Source organism: Hemitrygon akajei, chromosome 32 (genome assembly GCF_048418815.1).
Source record: "Hemitrygon akajei chromosome 32, sHemAka1.3, whole genome shotgun sequence".
NCBI classification, from domain to species: domain Eukaryota; kingdom Metazoa; phylum Chordata; class Chondrichthyes; order Myliobatiformes; family Dasyatidae; genus Hemitrygon; species Hemitrygon akajei.
Window position 1 is genome coordinate 6279661 of NC_133155.1, and position 21314 is coordinate 6300974.

General features: G+C 38.3%; 1 protein-coding gene across 5 annotated transcripts in view; it reads right to left on the reverse strand.

Moving 5' to 3' along the window:
- Positions 1-21314, reverse strand: part of cep85 (centrosomal protein 85) — a 131630-nt gene that overhangs the window by 62433 nt on the left and 47883 nt on the right. For 4 of the 5 annotated variants that reach the window (XM_073034579.1, XM_073034573.1, XM_073034577.1 and 1 more), the window contains 4 exons: positions 14088-14911; positions 13439-13566; positions 11550-11667; positions 10646-10831 (listed from right to left, as the gene is read on the reverse strand). In XM_073034579.1, coding sequence (XP_072890680.1) covers positions 10646-10831; positions 11550-11667; positions 13439-13566; positions 14088-14837 — 1182 coding nt within the window. In that variant the 5' untranslated portion in view covers positions 14838-14911. Of the gene's footprint in view, positions 1-10645; positions 10832-11549; positions 11668-13438; positions 13567-14087; positions 14912-20651; positions 20780-21314 lie in introns of those variants that run through there. The other variant, XM_073034578.1, reaches the window with a different exon arrangement.

Sequence of the window (21314 nt, forward strand, 5' to 3'; positions counted from 1 at the left end):
AGATTGCTAACTAACCCTTCCTCATTGCTCAATACCCAATCTAGAATGGCCTGCTCTCTAGTTGGTTCTTCGACATGTTGGTTCAGAAAACCATCCCGCATCCATTCCAAAAAATCCTCTTCCTCACCACCCTTACCAATTTGGTTCACCCAATCTATATGTAGATTGAAGTCACCCATTATAACTACTGTTCCTTTTCTTTCCTGTCTATCCCTCCTGAATATTGAATATCCCTGGATGTTGAGCTCCCATCCTTGGTCACCCTGGAGCCATGTCTCTGTGATCCCAACTATATCATATTCATTAATAACTTCACGGCCCGGTGGTTGGGGACCACTGACCTAACTGTATACCCTTGATATTCAACAGTATGATCTCTGGAGGATGTTCTGCCACCACCATCCAGTTGAAACTCAACTAATATTAGCCAGTTAAGTTCAAGTCAGTTAGTGCTGTAAATTCAGTTCAGAACACAATTTGGTTATGTTTATTGTTTGCATGATTTGATTTGTTTCTCTGCACATTTAGTATTTTGACAGTCTTTTTTATGGGTTCTTCTGGGTTTGTGGCTGCCTGTAAGGAGATGAATCTTAAGGCTGTATAACGTAAACATACTTTGATAATAAATGTAATTTGAACATAAATATTATGACATGAAAAGTCAGAGACTAAGTATCTTATAGCAAGTGACTGACTTAACTCACCACTCCAAAATCCTTCCACATCTTCAAAGTACACATCAGAAGCTTGATACAGTATTTTCCCTACATTTGGATGAGCACAGCTTCAACAACACAAGCTCAGTATCATCCAAAAAAACCTACCTGTTCAATTGGTACCCCATTCACCAGCCTTATCTGGCATTCCCTCCATCACTTGTGCAAAGCAGCTACAATATGTACAATCTACAGAATGCCCTGAAATACTTAAGGTATTCTGACCGCACCTGTAAAATTGCTAGCCTCAGCCACCAAGAACAAAGGAAACAGGAGTATGGGAAGTCCAAGTTGCACACTTCACCATCATTGAATCTGAATACCACAAGCCCAAGTCAGCTGTATTGAGAGAAAACTGTACTGGCTCACCACCATCCAGCTTTTCGATGTCAATTAATGCCTACCTTTCCACTATTGCAAATAAAACCCACATTGGGTTCAAATGGATTATGTTCCTTTATTTTCTAGTGACTTTACTTTCAAATGTTACATGTACACCCACTACAGTCAACTTAAACTAGACTTGGCAATGAATTGGAAGTACTGTTCCTATCTGTGCATTAACTAAATTAATGGTAGAGCAGAAGATGTAGTGTATATGGATTTCAGCAAGGCATTTGACAAGGTACCCCATGCAAAGCTTATTCAGAGTAAGGTGGCATGGGATCTAAGGGGAAATTGCTTTGTGGATCCTGAACTGGTTTGCCCACAGAAGGCAAAGAGTGGTTGCAGATGGGTCATATTCTGCATGGAGGTCGGTCACCAGTGATGTGCCTCAGGGATCTGTTCTGGGACTCCCTACTCTTCGTGATTTTTATAAATGACCTGGATGAGGAAGTAGAGGGATGGGTTAGTAATTTTGCTGATGACACAAAGGTTGGAGGTGTTGTGGATAGTGTGGAGGGCTGTCAGAGGTTACAGTGGGACATTGATAGGATGCAAAAATGGGCTGAGAAGTGGCAGATGGAGTTCAACCCAGATTAGTGTGAGGTGGTTTATTTTGGTAGGTCAAATATGATGACAGAATATAATATTAATGGTAAGACTCTTGGCAGTGTGGAGGATCAGAGGGTTCTTGGGGTCTGAGTCCATAGGACACTCAAGGCTGGTGCGCAGGTTGACTCTGTGGTTAAGAAATCATACGGTGCATTAGCCTTCATCAATCATGGCTTGAGTTTAGGAGCCAAGAGGTAATGTTGCAGCCATACAGGACCTTGGTCAGACCCCACTTGGAGTACTGTGCTCAGTTCTGGTCGCCTCACTATAGAAAGGGTGCAGAGGAGATTTATAAGGATGTTGCCTGGATTGGTGAGCATACCTTATGAGAATAGGTTGAGTGAACTTGGCCTTTTCTCCTTGGAGCGACAGAGGATGAGAGGTGACCTGTTAGAGATGTACAAGATAACGAGAGGCATTGATTGTGTGGATAGTCAGAGGCTTTTTCCCAGGGCTGAAATGGCTAGCATGAGAGGGCACAGTTTTAAGATGCTTAGAAGCAGGTACAGAGGAGATATCAGGGGTAAGTTGTTGGGTTTTTTTTTAAAACGCAGAGAGTGGTGAGTACGTGCAATGGGTTTCTGGTGACGGTGGTGGAGGTGGATATGATAGGGTCCTTTAACAGACTCCTGGACAGGTATATGGAGCTCAGAAAAATAGAGGGCTATGGGTAGCCCTAGGTAATTTCTCAGGTAAGGACATGTTCGGCACAGCTTTGAGGGCCAAGCGGCCTGTATTGTGTTGTAGGTTTTCTTATGTTTCTAATACAGCAGTACTTTTTTCTCCATTTGAATTGCATAACATGTGACTAGCACCACCTAATGGCAAAGAACAGAACTGTGCATGTTCAGTCAGGGTTCCTTATGACAGAGGTCACCAACCTTTTTTGCACCGCGCACTGGTTTAATATTGACAATACAGTCGGCCCTCCTTATCCGCGAATTCAACCAATTGCGAATCGAGAAAACCCGTAAGTGCTCTTCCAGCACTTGTTGTTCGAGCATGTATAGACTTTTTTTCTTGTCATTAGTCCCTAAACATCGCAGTATAACAACTATTTACATAGCATTTACATTGTATTAGGTATTATAAGTAATCTAGAGATGATTTAAAGTATACGGGAGGACGTGCGTAGGTTTATCGTGGATCAGGATCGAAAAAACATGGAAGTTCTCTTACCAAGTAAGTCGGAAGAGGTCGCTTTGTTATTTCCACTTTATTTTCAATCGTGATTATTTTCGTGAACAGAAACACAGATTCAGAACTCCGCTGGGTCCTAGAGACCACCGCACTGAGACAGGTTAAATAAGGGACTTGAGAGTCTCAAGATGGCGCTCATGGAGTAAACCGCATCTAGGCTTTGCTCCAAACCTTTTACGTTTTTTTTTAACCTACAAACACCCCTTAAACTTATTTTAAAGGGGTCTAAACATATAGAATTTTTTTAAAAACTATTTGAATTACTCTCAACCCGCTGAAATGTCTAGAGCAAAAGAACCGAAACAGACGAAAGAACCGTTAACTTTAGAAGTTGTTGTGAAGTTTATAGACGCTAGATTTGATGAATTGGAGAAAAAATTACTTGGAAGATTCGCACAGTATGACAATCGTTTGAGATCACTCGAAGAAAAGTTCCTGACCCTTTCACGGGAATCAAATGAACAACATGCAAGCATTTTGGTTCTTGAAGAAGCTGCTCGTAAGAAGGATCGTATAATCGAAAAAATGCAAGAAGAGCAAACTTCGACGATCCAACAGATGGATCGCTATAAAGCTAAAATTACTGATTTGGAAAATCGTTCTCGAAGACAAAATCTTCGGTTAATTGGAATCCTGGAAAAATTTGAAAGCGGTGATCTGACCGTTTTCTTCTCCAAATTTCTAGTGGATGTCCTGGGCGAAGAAGTCCTGGATAACCCCCCATTAATCGATCGGGCTCACAGAGTCTCTAGATATCGGGCAGATTCAAGTCTGAAACCACGGCACATAATTCTCAGGATCCATTATCCTCACATCAAAGAACGACTGATTCGTGCGGCTCGTAAAAAAGGTATGATAACCTATCAAAATTTTAATTTTCGCATTCTGGAGGACTATAGCCCCGAAGTACTACGGGCTAGGCTGGCTTTCAGATCGGTTATGTCGAATTTTCACCAGAAAGGCTACAAGCAAGCGTTGCTGTTTCCAGCACACCTGAGAGTCACCCTTCAAGATGGATCTTTTCGGCTGTTTAAATCGCCAGCGGATGCTCAAGGTTTCCTGGAACAATGACATTTGATCGGGCTGATCAAAGTAATCTAGCCTATAGATTTGGATCTGTTATAGATTGACGTTTGGGTTCTTTTTTGATACGGTTCATATGTATTTCTTATATACGATTAAAGCTCTCTTTTTTCTACCGGGTTTATTCCGATTTCATATTTTTATATATTACTAACCGATTAATGTTGAAGATGACCTATTAGGGTTATTTTTTTTTCTTTCTTTTTTTTAATCGATATACGCTCTTTTTTTACATTTTTAGCATTTGAATATTAAGATTTGGAAGAATAAAATGGCGTTTCTTCTTCCCGACAGACTCCAGTGTCTGTAGCGTCATAACTGTTTTGATCCGTTCGAAAGTGTTAAACCTTCATTTATTGTTTTAATTTTTTTAACCCTTTTGATAATATACATTTATAACACTAATTTTATATTTTAATTTTTCCTATATCAACCCTTTTTTTATAATGTGGGTTGTTTGTATTTTTTTTAACTTTGTTACGTCTGAGTTGCCGTCTTGAGACAAGGGGGTAATTTTAGTATTAGATCGCTCGCTTGCCTCTGTTTGGCTTTTTTCCTGGGGTTTTGAGGGTGGTGGGAGGGAGATTTTTCTTTTTTTTCTTTTTTCTGCTTGCTTTTTGCTTAGTTTTACTTCATGGGCTTATATGAAACTACTAAAATGGCTGCGGTGCTGTGACTTCCGACTTCCCTTTGAACTTACTTCCCCCTTCCGAGTTCATGAGTTCACTTTTCTTTTAAACCTATATGTTAACTGTAATATGTATTGTCAATATGGATAAGACTATTAACTTTGTTTCTTGGAATACTAATGGTTTAAATCATCCGATTAAACGGAAAAAAGTATTCAAAGTATTCCATAGAATGAATGCGAATGTTATTTTTGTACAAGAGACTCATGTTAGGAAGGTGGATAGTCAGAGGTTGTTTAGGTTTTGGAAGGGCCAACAGTATCACTCAAATTCGCAAGCCAAAGTGAGAGGTGTTTCTATTTTTATAGACTCATCAACTGCTTTTATACATTATGAAACAATTTCAGACCCGCAAGGTAGATTTTTGCTTATTACTGGGTTGCTTTTTAATCAAAAAGTTGTTTTAGTTAATGTTTATGCTCCAAATACTGACTGTCCTGAATTTTTTAAATGTTTATTTACATCCTTTCCTAATTTGAATCAATACAGATTGATAATGGGCGGGGATTTTAATTGTTGTTTAAACCCTTTGATGGATAGATCCAAACCCATTCAAACTTTTCCGAACAAATCGGCTTCTCTTATTAATTCTTTTATGATTGATTCAGCTATCTGTTTTCTACACCCTAATGATAAAGAGTTCTCATACTTTTCCCATGTGCATCATAATTACTCAAGGATTGACTACTTTTTCATTGATCAGCACTTCCTTACAGATGTCATGGATTGCAAATACGACTCTATTGTTATATCTGATCATGCACCTTTGAAGTTATCTATTAAGGTGACGGATTCACATATTAGTACTAAAAGTTGGAGGTTTAATTCTGTTTTACTGCAGGACTCTGACTTTATTAACTTTATTAAACAGCAAATTGATTTGTTTTTCTCAATAAATTCCACAGCAGACATCTCTAGTGGAACTCTCTGGGATACTTTTAAGGCATATATTCGTGGACAGATTATTTCATATTCTGCCGGAGTTAGGAAACGAACTAACTCTAAAATATCAACATTAGTTGATAAAATTAAGGCAATTGATAAGATTTATGCATTGACCCCTAGTAAAGAACTTTATAAAGAAAGGGTGGAACTTCAAATGGAGCATAGTTTATTGTTAACCTCTTCGATTGAAAGTCAGTTAATTAAATCGAAAGCTCAATTTTATACATATGGAGATAAGTCTGGTAAATTACTAGCTAACCAATTGAAAATTGTTTCGGATAAGCGACAAATTACTAAGATTCGTAAACAAGATGGTACTCTGACGATTGATCACAAAGAGATAAATACAGCCTTTCAAGATTTTTATAATTCTTTATATCAATCAGAATGTACTAAAGACTCTTCTATAATGAGTGAATTTTTAAGGAAATTGAATATTCCAAAAGTAACTGCTGAGGATAGTGTATTTTTGGATACACCTATTACGGAGTCTGAAATAGAAAAGGCCATTTTCTTAATGAACTCGGGTAAAGCTTCGGGCCCAGATGGTTTTTCTGCAGAATTTTTTAAATCCTTTTCTTCTATACTTTCTCCTTGGCTTTGTAAAATTTTTAAAGATGCATTAAGTATAGGTAAACTACCACAATCTTTTTATGAAGCTTCTATTTCTTTAATTCTTAAAAAAGATAAAGATCCCACTGAATGTGCATCTTATCGGCCTATATCTTTGCTGAATATGGATTTTAAGATTTTTAGTAAAATCTTGGCTGTTAGATTAGAAAATATATTGCCTCGGATTATTTCTGAGGATCAGACTGGATTTATTAAAAATCGTTATTCATCTTTTAATATTAGAAAATTAATTAATATTGCTTATACTTCTTCATCTAAAATCCCAGAATGTGTCATCTCCTTAGATGCCGAAAAAGCATTTGATAGAGTCGAATGGTCATATTTATTTAATACTTTGCAACATTTTAATTTTAGTTCAAAATTTATATCATGGATTAAATTAATATATCAGAAACCTTTAGCTTCGGTTTTCACTAATAATCAAAGATCCCCTTTTTTTCAGCTATTTCGGGGTACAAGGCAAGGTTGTCCTTTAAGCCCTTTATTATTTGACATTGCTTTGGAACCCTTGGCTATAGCTATTCGTGAATCACCCAATATTTTAGGTATTACCCGCGGGGAGACGATGTATAAGGTATCATTATATGCAGATGATTTGTTATTATATATATCTGATCCTGAAAGATCTATTCCTGCTATTTCTTCTTTGCTTGCTCAATTTAGTAACTTCTCTGGGTATAAATTGAATTTTAATAAGAGTGAACTTTTTCCATTAAATATGCATACTCCAATTTATAATCGGGTACCATATAGAATTGTTACAGACTATTTTACTTATTTAGGTATTAAAATTACTAAAAAACATAAAGATTTATTTAAAACTAATTTTTTGCCTTTAATAGATCAAATTAAGCAACTTGCTAATAGGTGGTCCCCACTATCTATGTCTTTGGTAGGTAGAATTAATGCCATTAAGATGATGATACTACCTAAATTTTTATGCCTATTTCAAGCATTACCAATTTTTATTCCTAAATCTTTTTTTGATACAGTTGATTCTAAAATATCGTCGTATTTGTGGCAGAACAAAAATCCTAGGTTAGCTAAAAAATATTTACAGAAGCCTAAGAAGGAGGGCGGTTTGGCTCTACCAAACTTAAGATTTTACTATTGGGCAGTTAATATACGGTATTTGATATTTTGGACACAAGAATCGACTACAGTTGCTGGCCCACAATGGGTAAATTTGGAATGTAAATCTGTGCAAGATTTCTCATTGATTTCAATCTTAGGATCTTCACTTCCCTTTTCGTTATTTAAAATGAATAAACAGATAACTAATCCTATAGTCAAGTATACATTACGAATCTGGTTTCAATTTCGTAAATTTTTTGGTTTGAATAAGTTTATACTGTCAAGTCCTATAACAGCTAATTACTTTTTTCGACCATCTTCCATAGATCAAGCCTTTTATTTATGGAAAACAAAAGGTATAACATGTTTTCGTGATCTGTTTTTGGATGATAACATTATGTCCTTCGAACAATTATCTAATAAATATAATTTATCTAAAACCCATTTTTTTAGATATCTACAAGTTAGAAATTTTTTATATAATGAACTAAAGTCTTTTTCGAAAGAATGTCCATTGGACATTACAGAAAGAATTTTAGCTCTTAATCCTTGTCAAAAGGGTCTTGTTGCTATCATTTATAATATGATTATGAATTTACAACCAGATATATCTGAAAAAATTAAGAAGGAATGGCAGGAAGAACTGCATTGCCCTATTTCTACTGAGCAATGGGAAAAAATTTTATTATTGGTAAACTCATCCTCTATATGTGCTAAACATACTCTAATACAATTTAAGGTCGTACACAGAGCTCATATGTCTAAAGATAAACTTGCTCGATTTTACTCGTATGTTAATCCAACCTGTGATAGATGTCATTCTGATATAGCTTCGTTGACTCATATGTTTTGGTCCTGTCCTTGCTTACAAAACTATTGGAAAGATATTTTTAATATTATTTCAAGAGTTTTAAATATTAATCTCCAACCACACCCTTTTACTGCAATTTTTGGCCTACCAATGATAGATAATAAGTGTTTATCCGCTTCATTCCAACGAATGATTGCATTTATTACACTAATGGCTAGAAGATCCATTTTACTGAATTGGAAAGAAGCCAATCCTCCAACAGTATTTCAGTGGTTTTCCCAAACTATTTCCTGTTTAAGTTTAGAAAAAATTAGAAGTGTGGTTTTCGATCCTTCAGTTAAATTTGAGGAAACTTGGAGACCATTTATTCAGCATTTTCATATGAATTAAACGGTCTGATCCTGAACCTTATTGTCACTATCCTGAATTGTGTGGATGGAAGTTGGGAGTCATAGGCACTACTGTATATATATAACATTATGCGATTGCCCATGTTGGTTAGTTTTTTTTCTATTTAGTTGTTGTTTTTTTTTTGTTTTGGGGGGGGTTTCTCTTAATCATTTATATTATTATATGAGTTTGAGAGATTCTATGTATGGATCAATATATATTTGAATGTTTATCAATCTATTATGTACTCTCAAATGTCTTGTAACAATATTTTTCTTCTGTTTTTTTAAAAAAAAAAACTAATAAAAAATATATCAAGTGGAAATAAGGGACTTGAGCATCCGCATTTTTTGATATCTGAGAGGGGTCCCAGAACCAATCCCTCGCGGATAAGGAGAGCCAAATGTATTCTTGCAGTAAACACAAAGTACACTGCAGATGCTGTGGTCAAATCAAAATGTACAAAACAGCTGGATGAACTCAGCAGGTCGGGCAGCATCCGTTAAAAGAAGAGGTCAACATTTCGGGTCGAAACCCTTCGTCAGGACTGAGTTGCTGCCCAACCTGCTGAGTTCATCCAGCTTTTTTGTACGTCTTGCCAACGGACCAGCCAATGGTGGGGTGGTGGGGGGGTGTTAATTACGACCGGAATATAGGATCTATATTATAGGTGATAAGTCAACTATGTCACTTATAAGTGGCTAATACACTCAATTTTGTTTCTAAAAGGGTTTATCTAACGAATTTAATATTAAACACAGCACATATTTTCCTCGCATGAATATAGTGTTAAGTCAATTATAACTCATTTATACGTAAATAGCATCATAACATTTTAAGTAACATTTGGATCTTAAACACACAGCGAATATTTTCCTGGTATGAACATATAAAATCATTGCAGCACACCAGTGAGAGGACAAGGTAAGGGCCGGAGGTCCCCATACCGGGGCCGCGGCGGTTGCAGTCCAGAGAGAGTGAGCGACCGAGCGAGTAGTGTGACAGGGCGTGCGCCTGCCTCCATTGCTGGTAGGTAGCATCTATCGGCCAACAAAAGTTTGGCTCAAGGGACGACTTTCAGTAGATCGCAGCGAGGTAGCTGCTCTGCTACTTACAAAACCCTGAGCCCGAATTAGGTCATCTGCGAATATTTTAGCACCGGGTTCCCCAAGAACATTCGGTGTGCTAAACAGGTATAGAGGCAGTGCCCATCTGTCCGCGCTCCAGGCCAGTAGCAACGGCACCTCGCCGGCTGCGTGAGGCGGCCGGTTACCCGAGGCCAACCAGTGATCCCTGGCGCTAGGGTATCACTGCGTTTAGGCGACTGATGACCTCGCATGCGTTCAAGTTCAACAGTGGGCGTGACAGGGAATAAAGAAAGGTGCAGCTGACTCATATCATTTCATATCACCAAATAATATCATTTCATCGAGGCCCGGTAGCACATGCTTTGTGGCATGGTGGTTGGGGACCATTGCCTTATACAGGGGTGTCAAACTCATTTTAGGTCACGGGCCAGATTGAGCAAAATGCAGCTTCATGCGGGGCGGATCAGTCGGACGCGTGCGAACGCAGCTTTCGTTGCCTCCGTTTTTTCAGCCTGCTCTCATGTGTCTCAGTCTCTGTGATAACTACAAAGTGTTTCACTTTACAAATTCCGTTTCTTATGAAGAAGACTGCCGAGCAAGACTGCCGAATAAACACTAAAAACCCTGAAAACATGGTACCTGAATAAACTCAGCATTAGCCATATCATACGCCATAGGCGCTTCGATTACTGGGGCCAGCTTTAATAGTAATTAGATATTATCTCGTGGGCCAAAGATAATTCCACTGCGGGCCGGATTTGGCCCGCGGGCCTTGAGTTTGACATATATGCCTTATGACATTTCTGTAGATTGGAAAACCGCAAACTCATGTGAAGTAAAATTTTTAAAAAGTCAAAATTTAATTTATCCCACTGTATCAGAAAATTAAAAACATTCAAATTGTTTTTTTTTATGGATAAGACTTCAAACCCATACAAGTTAAAAGTCTGGTTTGTGCATGAGAATACCCAATCTTGAGAACCAACGCCATCCACAGGCCACACATGTCCCCACACTTGCCTTTTCCTCCATTCTCTTCATATCATCAGAGTGCTTCTGTGCATTTTCTTTGAGACTCTCATTCAGCTGGCGAATCTCCACTTCTGCTGCTGCTAGCTTTTTCTCTATCTCCAATTTCTCATTACCCAATGCCTCTGTATGTTCAACGTAATGCGCCCGCAAGAAAGCATTTTCCCTTAGAGATTCCTGTAAAATAAATCTCTAATTTATGACACTTGGCTACAAAGAATCCTGCACTGATTTGATAAATAAAAGTGGATCAAGAAATTGAAAATACAAATTTAATTGCAAATTACATACAACATGGTTTCCAAAAGTTTAATTATGGGTAGGTAAAATGCATACAAGACATCATCATAAATAAACAGAAAGCTGCAAAAGCTAGTTAAGCAGCATTCCGTAATAATTCATTGTCCTTTGGTATCATTGACTCTACAAAACTCCACATTATTCTATCTGACCTGCTGAGCACTTTCAGCATTTCAATTTTATTTCAGGTTTCCACCATCAGCAGTCTGCTTTTTCCTCAAGTTTCTCAACTTCTGATCCTCCTTTCTAATTACACTAACATCTGTTGTGAAAAATATAGCACATACAATGGGGAGAAAAGCTTCCTACTTTTCTATTAGAACATATGAAGTACAAAGTTCACACACTTTCAAACTTTTCAACATTAACTTCTCTTCACTTCTCTGAATTTTCTTCTCACTCTTCAAAACTTCAAAACCTCCCCTAGGTGTTCCAGAACATGTTGAATTAACTCCCCATTACTCCTACTCTGATTCATTCTTCTGCAGGAACTTAGCTTTTTAAGTTTCCCCCCCCCCCCCCTTCCCCAGGTGTGCAAAATCCAACTTCTATTGTGGAGTTCACCTTATGACATTTGACATTTAAGTCATAGTACCTGCAGTCGGAGTATGCAGACATCACTGAGTGGAACAGCACGCCCTAGCAGGGCACTGTGCATCTGTAACTCACTCTCCCTCATTTTCTGTTCCAGCTGACAGATCTGTTGTTTCTGCCTACGAGAACCAAACAAGAAAACAACAAAATGTGATTGATACAGCATACTTTTAAACTCAAAAACATCAGACTAAGTGTCTTTTTTTTCAGTAATTTAAGCACCTAATTAGGTTCGGTTCGCACAATAGTGATATGATTTCAGTTTTTATTTTCATATTGTTACTAAGAGCATAGTGGTAGCACATCTTGAAATCAATAGCGAAAATTACTTAGGCAGGTAATACCCAACCACTTGCTGCAAGAACCCTGCAAAATCTGGAGTAATTTCAATTAAATTTCCAGTATCTCAAAATTTGCTTAATATATCACTTAAAACAGAAATATGGTAAATAAAGTGATGCAAATGCCAAAGTGGGGATTTGGGAAACTCCCACAGTTGGGCAGTAGCAGAGGAGCTTTCAATCAACATCTAGACCAGCTAGATTTCAGTGAACATCTTGACCGCCTTGTGCAATTGGATCCTCGATTTCCTCACTTGCAGACCAGTCAGTTCAGATTAGCAACAACATCTCCTCCACAATCACCATCAACATAGGTGCTTCACAAGGCTGTGCGCTTACCCTTCTGCACTAATCACTTTACACTTATGACCATGCGGCTAAGCACAGCTCCATTGCCATAATTAAGTTTGCTGGTGACATCATTGTTGTGGGCCAGATCAGCATATAGGAGGGAAATTAAAATCTGGCTGAGTGGTGCCACAACAACAATTTCTCACTTAATGTCAGGAAGACCAAGGAGCTGGTAATTGACTTCAAGAGGAGAAAACCTGAGGTCTATGAGTCAGTCCTCATTAGAGGTGGGGAGGCTTAACGACTTTAAATTCCTTTGTGTTATCACTTCAGAAGATCTGTCCTAGGTCCAGCCATAAGTGCCACTACGAAGAAAGCATGGCAGCACCTCTACTTTCTTAGAAGTTTATTAAGATTTGACATGTCATCTAAAACTTTGACAAACTTCTATTGCGGTAGAGAGTATATTGTCTGATTGCATCATGGCCTGGTGTGGAAACATCATTGCCCTTGAACAGAAAAGCCTACAAGTAATGAATACAGCCCAGTCCATCACGGGTAAAGCCCTACCCACCATTGAGCACATCTACAAAAAGCACTGTTGAAGGGAAGTAGCATCCATCATCAACGATTCCCACCATCCAGGCCATGCTGTCTTCTCACTGCTGCCATCAAGAAAGGGGTATAGAATCCTCAGGATACACACAAGGTTCAAGAACAGTTACTACCCCTCAACAATCAAGCTCTTGAACCAGAGGGGATAACTTCATTTGCCCCATCACTGAAATGTTCCCATAACCTATGGACTCACTTTCAACGATGTTTCATCTTATGTTCTCAATATTTATTGTTTATTTATTATTATTTCTTTTTTTTTGTACTTTCACAGTCTGTTGTCTTTTGCACATTGATCAGTCGCCCATCCTGTTGAGTGCGGTCTTTCATTGGTTTTATTGTGTTTCTTGGATTTACCATCAATGCCCGCAAGAAAATGAATCTCTGGGTTGTATGTGGTGACATATATGTACTTTGAGAATAAATTTACTTTAAACTATAGCTGAATTGAGAATATTTGCTGGAGCTTGAGGTAATACTTTGCATTTAAACGTGCTTGATAGGTATCAGTAAATGAAGCCTTACTGTGTCTAACCCATTACTACAGCAGGGGAGAAAGTGCTTAGCATCAATACCAAATGAGAACATGCATCTTTCACAATGTCTGCTCTACCCCAAAAGAATATTTTTTTTAAACACAAACCGTTCAATCACCAATTCCTTCTCTTTCAATAAGCTCTCATTTGCTTTTATTAATGGGTCCCATTTGTTAGGTTCATGATGTGCAAAAGGATATAAAGTAGGACACTGCTGAGAACCATGGTTCAAAACCTAAGGAAAGAGAGAGAACAAAATGGTTAAATCTATTCGAAACCTCACGTTCTTATAATAAAAATGATTGCTATAAGCCTTGACTCAGTAACAAAGGCCAGCTCTAGACAAGTAGAAATTTTGTAAGAGACATGTCTCAAAACAATTGCTCTACTCTAGCATGAAACCACATTCCAAACATGGAAAATAACTCAGTTTAACTAGTCAATCATGGATAAACATGGGCAGGAACAAAATAAGATTATTAGGAAGATGTACCAACAATATTGTTAATAGAAAATACTTAGATATTTAAAGCAGTCATCTTGGTATGGTACAAAGTGGACAACATGTGCTAGTGTCTTATAGGGATTTAGAAGCAGTTGCCACAACTTTTATGCCAAGCAGCATTTCAGGAATCAATGAAATACCACCACACATATTCACTAGTTAGAATGTTATTTGTCTCCACTGTCTCTTCCTCCACATCTGCTGCCTATAAAAAAAATGGCTGAAACACAAAGTGAACACAACTGTTTTACCTGCATCTGTTGCACTTGTAGCCTAAGACTCTCCAACTGTTGTTGCTGCCATGTGGTTAGGTCACAAGGTCTATCATTGGATCGAAAGTTGAGATGTTTCCCATGCATTTGTTCTCTTGACCCTATTGGAGCCCAAAGTGTTTGTTGTCCTTGAAAAGTATGGAGCCCTTCAGGAATGGACCCTCCTCCACCATTTGGATGCAAGCAAGGTCTTGATCCTAACTGTGCAGTGCCAACTGGTACAGATTTACTCTCAGGCAAAGATTTAAAAGTCATGTCATAACTAATGCACTTATCCTCATCTCCAGTGCCACTGATGTTATGGGGTGTCTCATTCTTGACAGATTCTTGAAATCTGTACTTGGGTTCACTGCATATTGTATCCAAAAATGCAGATTGATTTAAGGTTGGTTCAACATGAGGAGCTTCGAATTTTTGCACCTTCTCCTCCAATCTCAGATGTTCAACATTTGGGTACAAAGAATAGTCAAGCAAATTCAATCCAGATCTGCAGAGGTTTGTGGAATCTATAGGCAAAGCTCTCATACTGGCAGAAGAATCTTCCATTTTGCTAGATCTAGTCTCAAAACTAGAAACATCTACCCCATTAAACTTGGATAAAGAACACTTTGTTCCAAACTTTTCATCTCTGGCTTCTGAGGGAACACTTGGCCGCAAAGATGTGGAATTAAACACTGGATTGCCCATTGAGTGAAGATTAGATGGCATGTTGCTGGATGTGGAAGGCATGACATGGGCAGTAGGGATGATGGATTGTAAGCGTATGGGTTTGAACGACGAACTCTCACTGGAGCAGCAGAAATCTAAATGGAGTGAAAGACAGAAATGGATGCAAATTATTTTTCCTGAAGAATGGCTATCATCACCCAACAGGGGGCTCAATTAGAGGAAAACAGTAACAGGAATACTACCATCCATTACAGAACTGCAACAGTTCTTTTTATGAAAGTCATGCTATATTTTACTGCTTAATAGGTCAAGCTCCTGTCTAGGTGTAAAGTCATGGTTAAGTATGACACAAGCAACACTAAGTTGAAGCATATAGTACCTAACCTGTGAAAGACAGAATGTGTTAAAGTTTCTCTACACGAAGAAATGTTAAACTATATTGGATAAAAAGTTTGCCAACTTTTGTTTCATCTGCAAACTAACTAATCTACTCAGTGCCAATGAAGGTGACAGTAACCTGTCTAAATGACTGTCATCTGGTGGCATTAACATTACCCATTATGAAATGCTTTGAGCGGCTGGTCATGGAGCACATTAAAGCCTTACCCCTGGCTACAATAGACCATTGCAGTTCACTTATCACTCAAATCGATCCACTGACATTGCAATAGGCTTTGCCCTCCACTCTGTCCAATATCAGCTGGAAAATTGGGTCTTATATCCCAGGCTGCTGTTTATAGACTTTACTTTGGCATTTAACACCATCATACCCCAGAAACTGGTGGGGAAACTGTCCTCAATGGTCTCAACACCTCCTTCTGAAACTGCATCCTGGACTTAACAGAAAAGACACAGTCAATCCATGTGGACACCAACATCTTTAGTCCCATTATGCTGAGCAATGGCACTCCCCAGGGCTGTGTGCTCAGCCCGCTGATGCATGACTGTTACAGGAATCAGTTCAAAGCGTACCATGAATTTTGCTGATAACACAACAGTGGTTGGCCTCATCAACAATGATGATAAGACGGAGTACAGAGCGTATGTGGAGCAGCTGGCGGACTGGTGTGAGAACAACCACCTAAGCCTAAACATGGAGAAGGCCAAGTAAACCACCGTGAACTTCAGGAAGATGCAGATGAACCACCTCACTCTGTGCATATATCTCTCCTCCATACAGAGTTAAGTGCACCATGTTCTTGGGAGTTCACATCATGGATGACCTCATCTGGTCCCTTAATATCACTTTCCTGAACAAGGCGGCACAGCAACGCCTCCACTTCCTAAAGCAATTGAGGCTCCCCTCCCCCATCTTAACTGAATTTTATATGAGCACCATTGAGAGCATCCTGACAAGTTGCATCTCTGTCTAGTATGGGAGCAACCAAGCATCAGACCAGAGGTCCCTACAAAAGACTGTGAGAACAGCTGAGAGGATCATAGGGGTCTCTCTGTAATCCACTGGGGACATTTATCAGGAGCACCACTGCAGAAAGAGGATTATTGCTAATCATATGATCTGACTGAAGCTGTTGATAGAGGCACCAAAGATATCACACCCCAAGCAATAACCCAATGGGAGAAACGGTTTGTGCATTAATATTTGTGTCACAGGAATGAGGAGACAATTCACCAACCTCAGGCAGGACCCCAAATCAATCAGAACACATTTAAATCATGCATCAATTGTGAACATTGCCCTCTAATTTGTATCCCTTGATATTCTTATATAATTAAAATACATTGCTGTCATGCTTGAAAAACTAATTTATCTTGGCACCCAGACTTTTTGTTAGGGGTTCCATTTTTCCATTATACTTTGGACGAAGTTTTCCCCAATTTCACGTCTGAATGCCCATGTCCTAATATCATGTTTGTAATTACTGTGCCTGTGGTAATATACTATTTATACTTTCTCCATTGAATGAGAAATCATGTTCTGCCTAACCACATATAGATCCCTGCTCACTATACACAAGGCTATCATCACTTACTGCTGAAATGCCCTGGGCCAAGTTTGGCTGCCAAAATAATGTTGAAAATAATGCCTTCTTCTATACTTATGCATAACTAATGTAGCAAAATCAGACACACCTCCTTTGGTTGAGACCTATCTCCACCCTGCCACCCTACTAAGTCTGTAACTTTTGCATATTCATATTGTAGAGCACAGCTGGGGTATAAGGCGCCCCTTGCCTCTGCAAGCCTACAGGGCACTTTTGGGCAAGGTGTAGCACCTGCTTAGCTCCCTGATCATGGTCATGAGAAGCCATGGGAACAGATGGTGGATGGTCATATGAATAGCTGGTGCATATCACAAGTCCTCGTTATGCAACTACTTACACTAATCGCTGACGAGTATTGCTAATGGCTGGGTCACCCATCTTGTGAAGACACTGCTTAGGAGAAGGCAACAGCAAAACACTTCCGTAAAAAATTTGTGAAGAACAGCCAAGGTCACAGCAAGACCATGATCACTCACCCATGCAGTATGACACAGCGAACAACGAACGAATGAACTATCTTAGTAGTTTTGCAAAAACACTCTTGAAATTCAATTAATGCATCCTGTACTTTCTGATAGTTGTAAACTAATTATAGACAACACAACAGCTGTAGATTTGTATAGAACTTGTATGGAGAGGTTGTAAGAGTCACCTAAGAAAGTTGCCTAGCCACCTCTGGCTGCCAATAACTTAACTCAGCTTGCAGTCTGTGGTAGGTGCTGTTCACTGGTTTGCACATGACTACTCATCCAGACGTCAATTTATAGCTACATTTAACACCTCAGGAACTCATTAACAGATTCCTCCAATATGCTTCCCAACCCTGCATGACTGTGAGAACAGCTGAGAAGATCATAGGGATCTCCCTACCATCTATCGGAGATGTTTATCAGGAGCACTGCAAATGCAGGGCCCTTATCATTATCAAAGATCCCACCCATCCATCCAGCATCATCTTTGACCTTGTAACAGCAGGTAGGAGACTCCATTGCCTAAAAACAAGAATGGTCAAGATGTGAAACAGTTTCTTCCCTTGGGCCATTAGGATTCTGAACTCCCTGCCGCATCGCGTTCGAAGTGTCACCGGTCAATCTGTTCTGTACCTAACAATACTGAATTTATCACTTTAATTTGTTTATGTGTAATTCATTTGTAGATTTCGTCCTTACTTTCATAAGTTATTGTGTGTTATATGGGTGTTATGTGTACTACTGTGCTTCACACTCCGGTCCAGAGAAATGTTATCTCGCTTAACAGTATACATGTATACTGTATAGAAAAATAACAATAAATTTGACTGGGCATCCGAGTTATTCACTTATAAAGCAAACAGCAAGGGTGCCAGAATCGATCCTACTGAGACACCACTAGTCACAGGTATCCAATCAGAAAAGTAACCATCTACCTTCATCCTCAGTTTACTATCGTCAAGTCAATTTCAGATCCAACTTACCAATTTGTTCTGGATCTCAAGGGCTCTAAACTTTTGAACCAGTCTTCCATAAAGGGAGCTTCTCAAAGGCTTTACTAAAGGTCATGTAAATCACATCTACAGAGGATCCCTGCCACCCACCCCACAATCTCTTTGACCCACTACCATCAGGAAAGAGGTACAGAAGTATCAGGTCCAGCACTGTCAAACTGGGTAACAGCTTCATCCCTCAGGCTATGGGATTAATGAATACCCTGCTGCATACTACCTGCATTTTGAATTACATTTTATTAACTTATTTATGGTAATATTTTGTTTATGTGCTGGATGTGATATATGCTTTGTGGATGCACTGTAGCCCAGAGGAACATTGTTTTGATTGGTCGTATATATGCTCACTTTTTTTTATATCACTTTTAATATACAGTATTTGTTTCTTGCATTTTTTAAATCTATTCCATATACTGCAATTGTTTACTTACTATTATTTTTATTTCATCTATTTTTCTCTATATTATGTATTGCATTGAACTGCTGCTGCTAAGTTATCAAATTTCACGTCACATGCCAGCGATAATAAACCTGATTCTGATATAGATGACAATAAACTTTTACTTGACTGACTGCCATGCCCTCTTTGATACTGTCAATTCTTCAAAGAATTCAATCAAATTGATCAGACAGCATCTATCCTTGACAAAGAAACGTTCGCTGTCTCCAACTAGTCTCTGCTTTCCAAGCAACATTCCCTCTCATTTGTAATAGCCAGTGTGTAAAAAAAATCTTATGCTGTGCAATTTTTTGCCCAGTGACATCATGTGCGCACGGAATTTTTAAGTGGAAGTAAACCTGAAGCTATTCTGAGGATAATAAACTACCAAGTCCATTGTTTAAAAGAAATAAAATAATACATCAGTGAGTCTTATTTCTCATATACTGTACAACATCATGTCATAATATCAATCTTTTCACATATTATTAAAGTTGTTCGAAATGGTCATTAAGCCATTCTGCTTTAATTGAACTACTAGTCCTTTTGCGCTTCACACTCTTTGCTTCTTTGGAAGTAGACATAGTGAATCAATTAATTTCTTCAATAAAAGCAGTAGAAATAAGCCAGTTCTAAAATCTGCAGACAAATCATCACAAATTCCATGTTATCAACATCATCCACATTATCAACATTGGCCACATCAGAAACCGGAAAAGGAAATGTGATTGTGTATGATCATGAAACATACTTAACATGCCAACAAGGTAGATGGTGACAACTCTTTGTGCAGTTTAAATTCTTTTGTGCACTAGTAGCAAAAGATATGTGCGTAAGGATACACACACACCTACCTTAGAAAGAACATTGCTTCCAAGTATCATTAACTTTCTCCATTATCTGATGTTATGCTCATAGTCATCAGGCTTTTCTTTGACAACTTTGTCATCCTTCAATCATTAGGTACCTCACTTTTGTCCAGCAAAGATTAAAAAACCTCAGACCAGAGATTCAACCAACCCTTTCTTTGCCTCATGTCACAGCCTGGGATAATCCCATGTAGTCCAGAGGATTTATCAACCTTAAATCCTAAACATCAATTACCTCCTATTTATGGAGATCTGCACTGGACTTTCACCAGCCTGTTCACTGAATTCACCAACTGCAAAGTCTGTGCTCTTTGTGAAAATCAATGAAAAATACTCATTTAGGATTTTACTTACACAATCTGGCTCCATGCATAGATTGTCCATGTCCACTAATAGGCCCTACTTCTCTTTCTGTTTACCCTGGTTATTCTTTTGCCTTTAATACAGTTTTCAGAATTACCAGTTATTTTTCAAGAACCGCCCCCTTTCACCTTAGTTTTATTGTTTCTCTCTGATACCTGCCTACAACACTGTTCCTCTCTCCCCTGTTGATTTCATTAAGAACAGATTTATCCTTCCAACAATTTCAATTGGATGGGAAATGTTGTATGAGAATAAGCCTTCAATTAATCACTCTGCAATCTTAAAATTTTTTTAGACTCCATTTAGAAAGTTTGATATTTTAGCTGTGCAAGATGTTCAGATTAATGAAAAATTATACTTTGCTTTCTAATACATAACTTTTTTTAGTGCTACAACATGAGAACCAGAGCATTGAGGGCAGCATGCATAACATCAGCACCCAGTGAGTCAGGTGTTAATCCTTCAGGATTTCCGAATGACTGTGTAACAGAAGATCAAAGTTTTACTCCACTACTAAATTATCTGTTGGATTTTTTTTCCTAAAGCAATGGAGAAACATTGATGTCTAAACACCATTTACAGATCCCCACAAAAGTACACAATTCTAAAAGGAAACAGAACTTCACACATACAACATACTTAAAAAGGGACGTTTTGTTAAAAATCTATAAAATTTGAAATAAAGCCCTAAGTGCTAACAGACTTAAATCTTACCTGATAAAGCTTAGTGATAAATCTTTGAAATACAGCACTTAAGTCTAAAATAAAATCCATCCGTGCAGTATCAGCATCATCAATGACATAATTGCAAGTCTCAGCTTTCACTAAAACTCCAGCTTTGCTCAGATGCACAAATGATTGTTGATCAATACCACCAGTGAAACTAAATTTCCATCAGGATCAAACTAAGGTTGACGAGTATACCTAACTCCATTTTAACAGTAAGGAAATTGGCATTAAAAGTTGTTGGTATAATTAGAACTGCTTCTCAAGTTTCACAAGTTTCAAGTACGCATTGCAAATGTCAGACTTGGAGAATGCAGTATTAGGACTTCGGCAAAGTACAGCCCCTAAATCAATCATATAGATATATCTCTATGAATTTTCAATGTTGAGCTTGGAGTACTTCAATAAAGTACAGAATATCAAAACTCACTCAAAGCAAGATCTAGAAAAGAACACAAATCATTTGTCTCACAGCAGTGAGATACAACAAAACATTTAACATTTGACACCAGAGACTCCTCTGCACAGAACTGTGTACCCTTAGCATTTTGTTCCAAGTTTTCAAATAATCACATACTGTTCTTTATTCTTCGTGATTTAAAATTACTTTTGGGCTTCCACAAACTTCAAAGTCAGCAGTATTATTTCAAA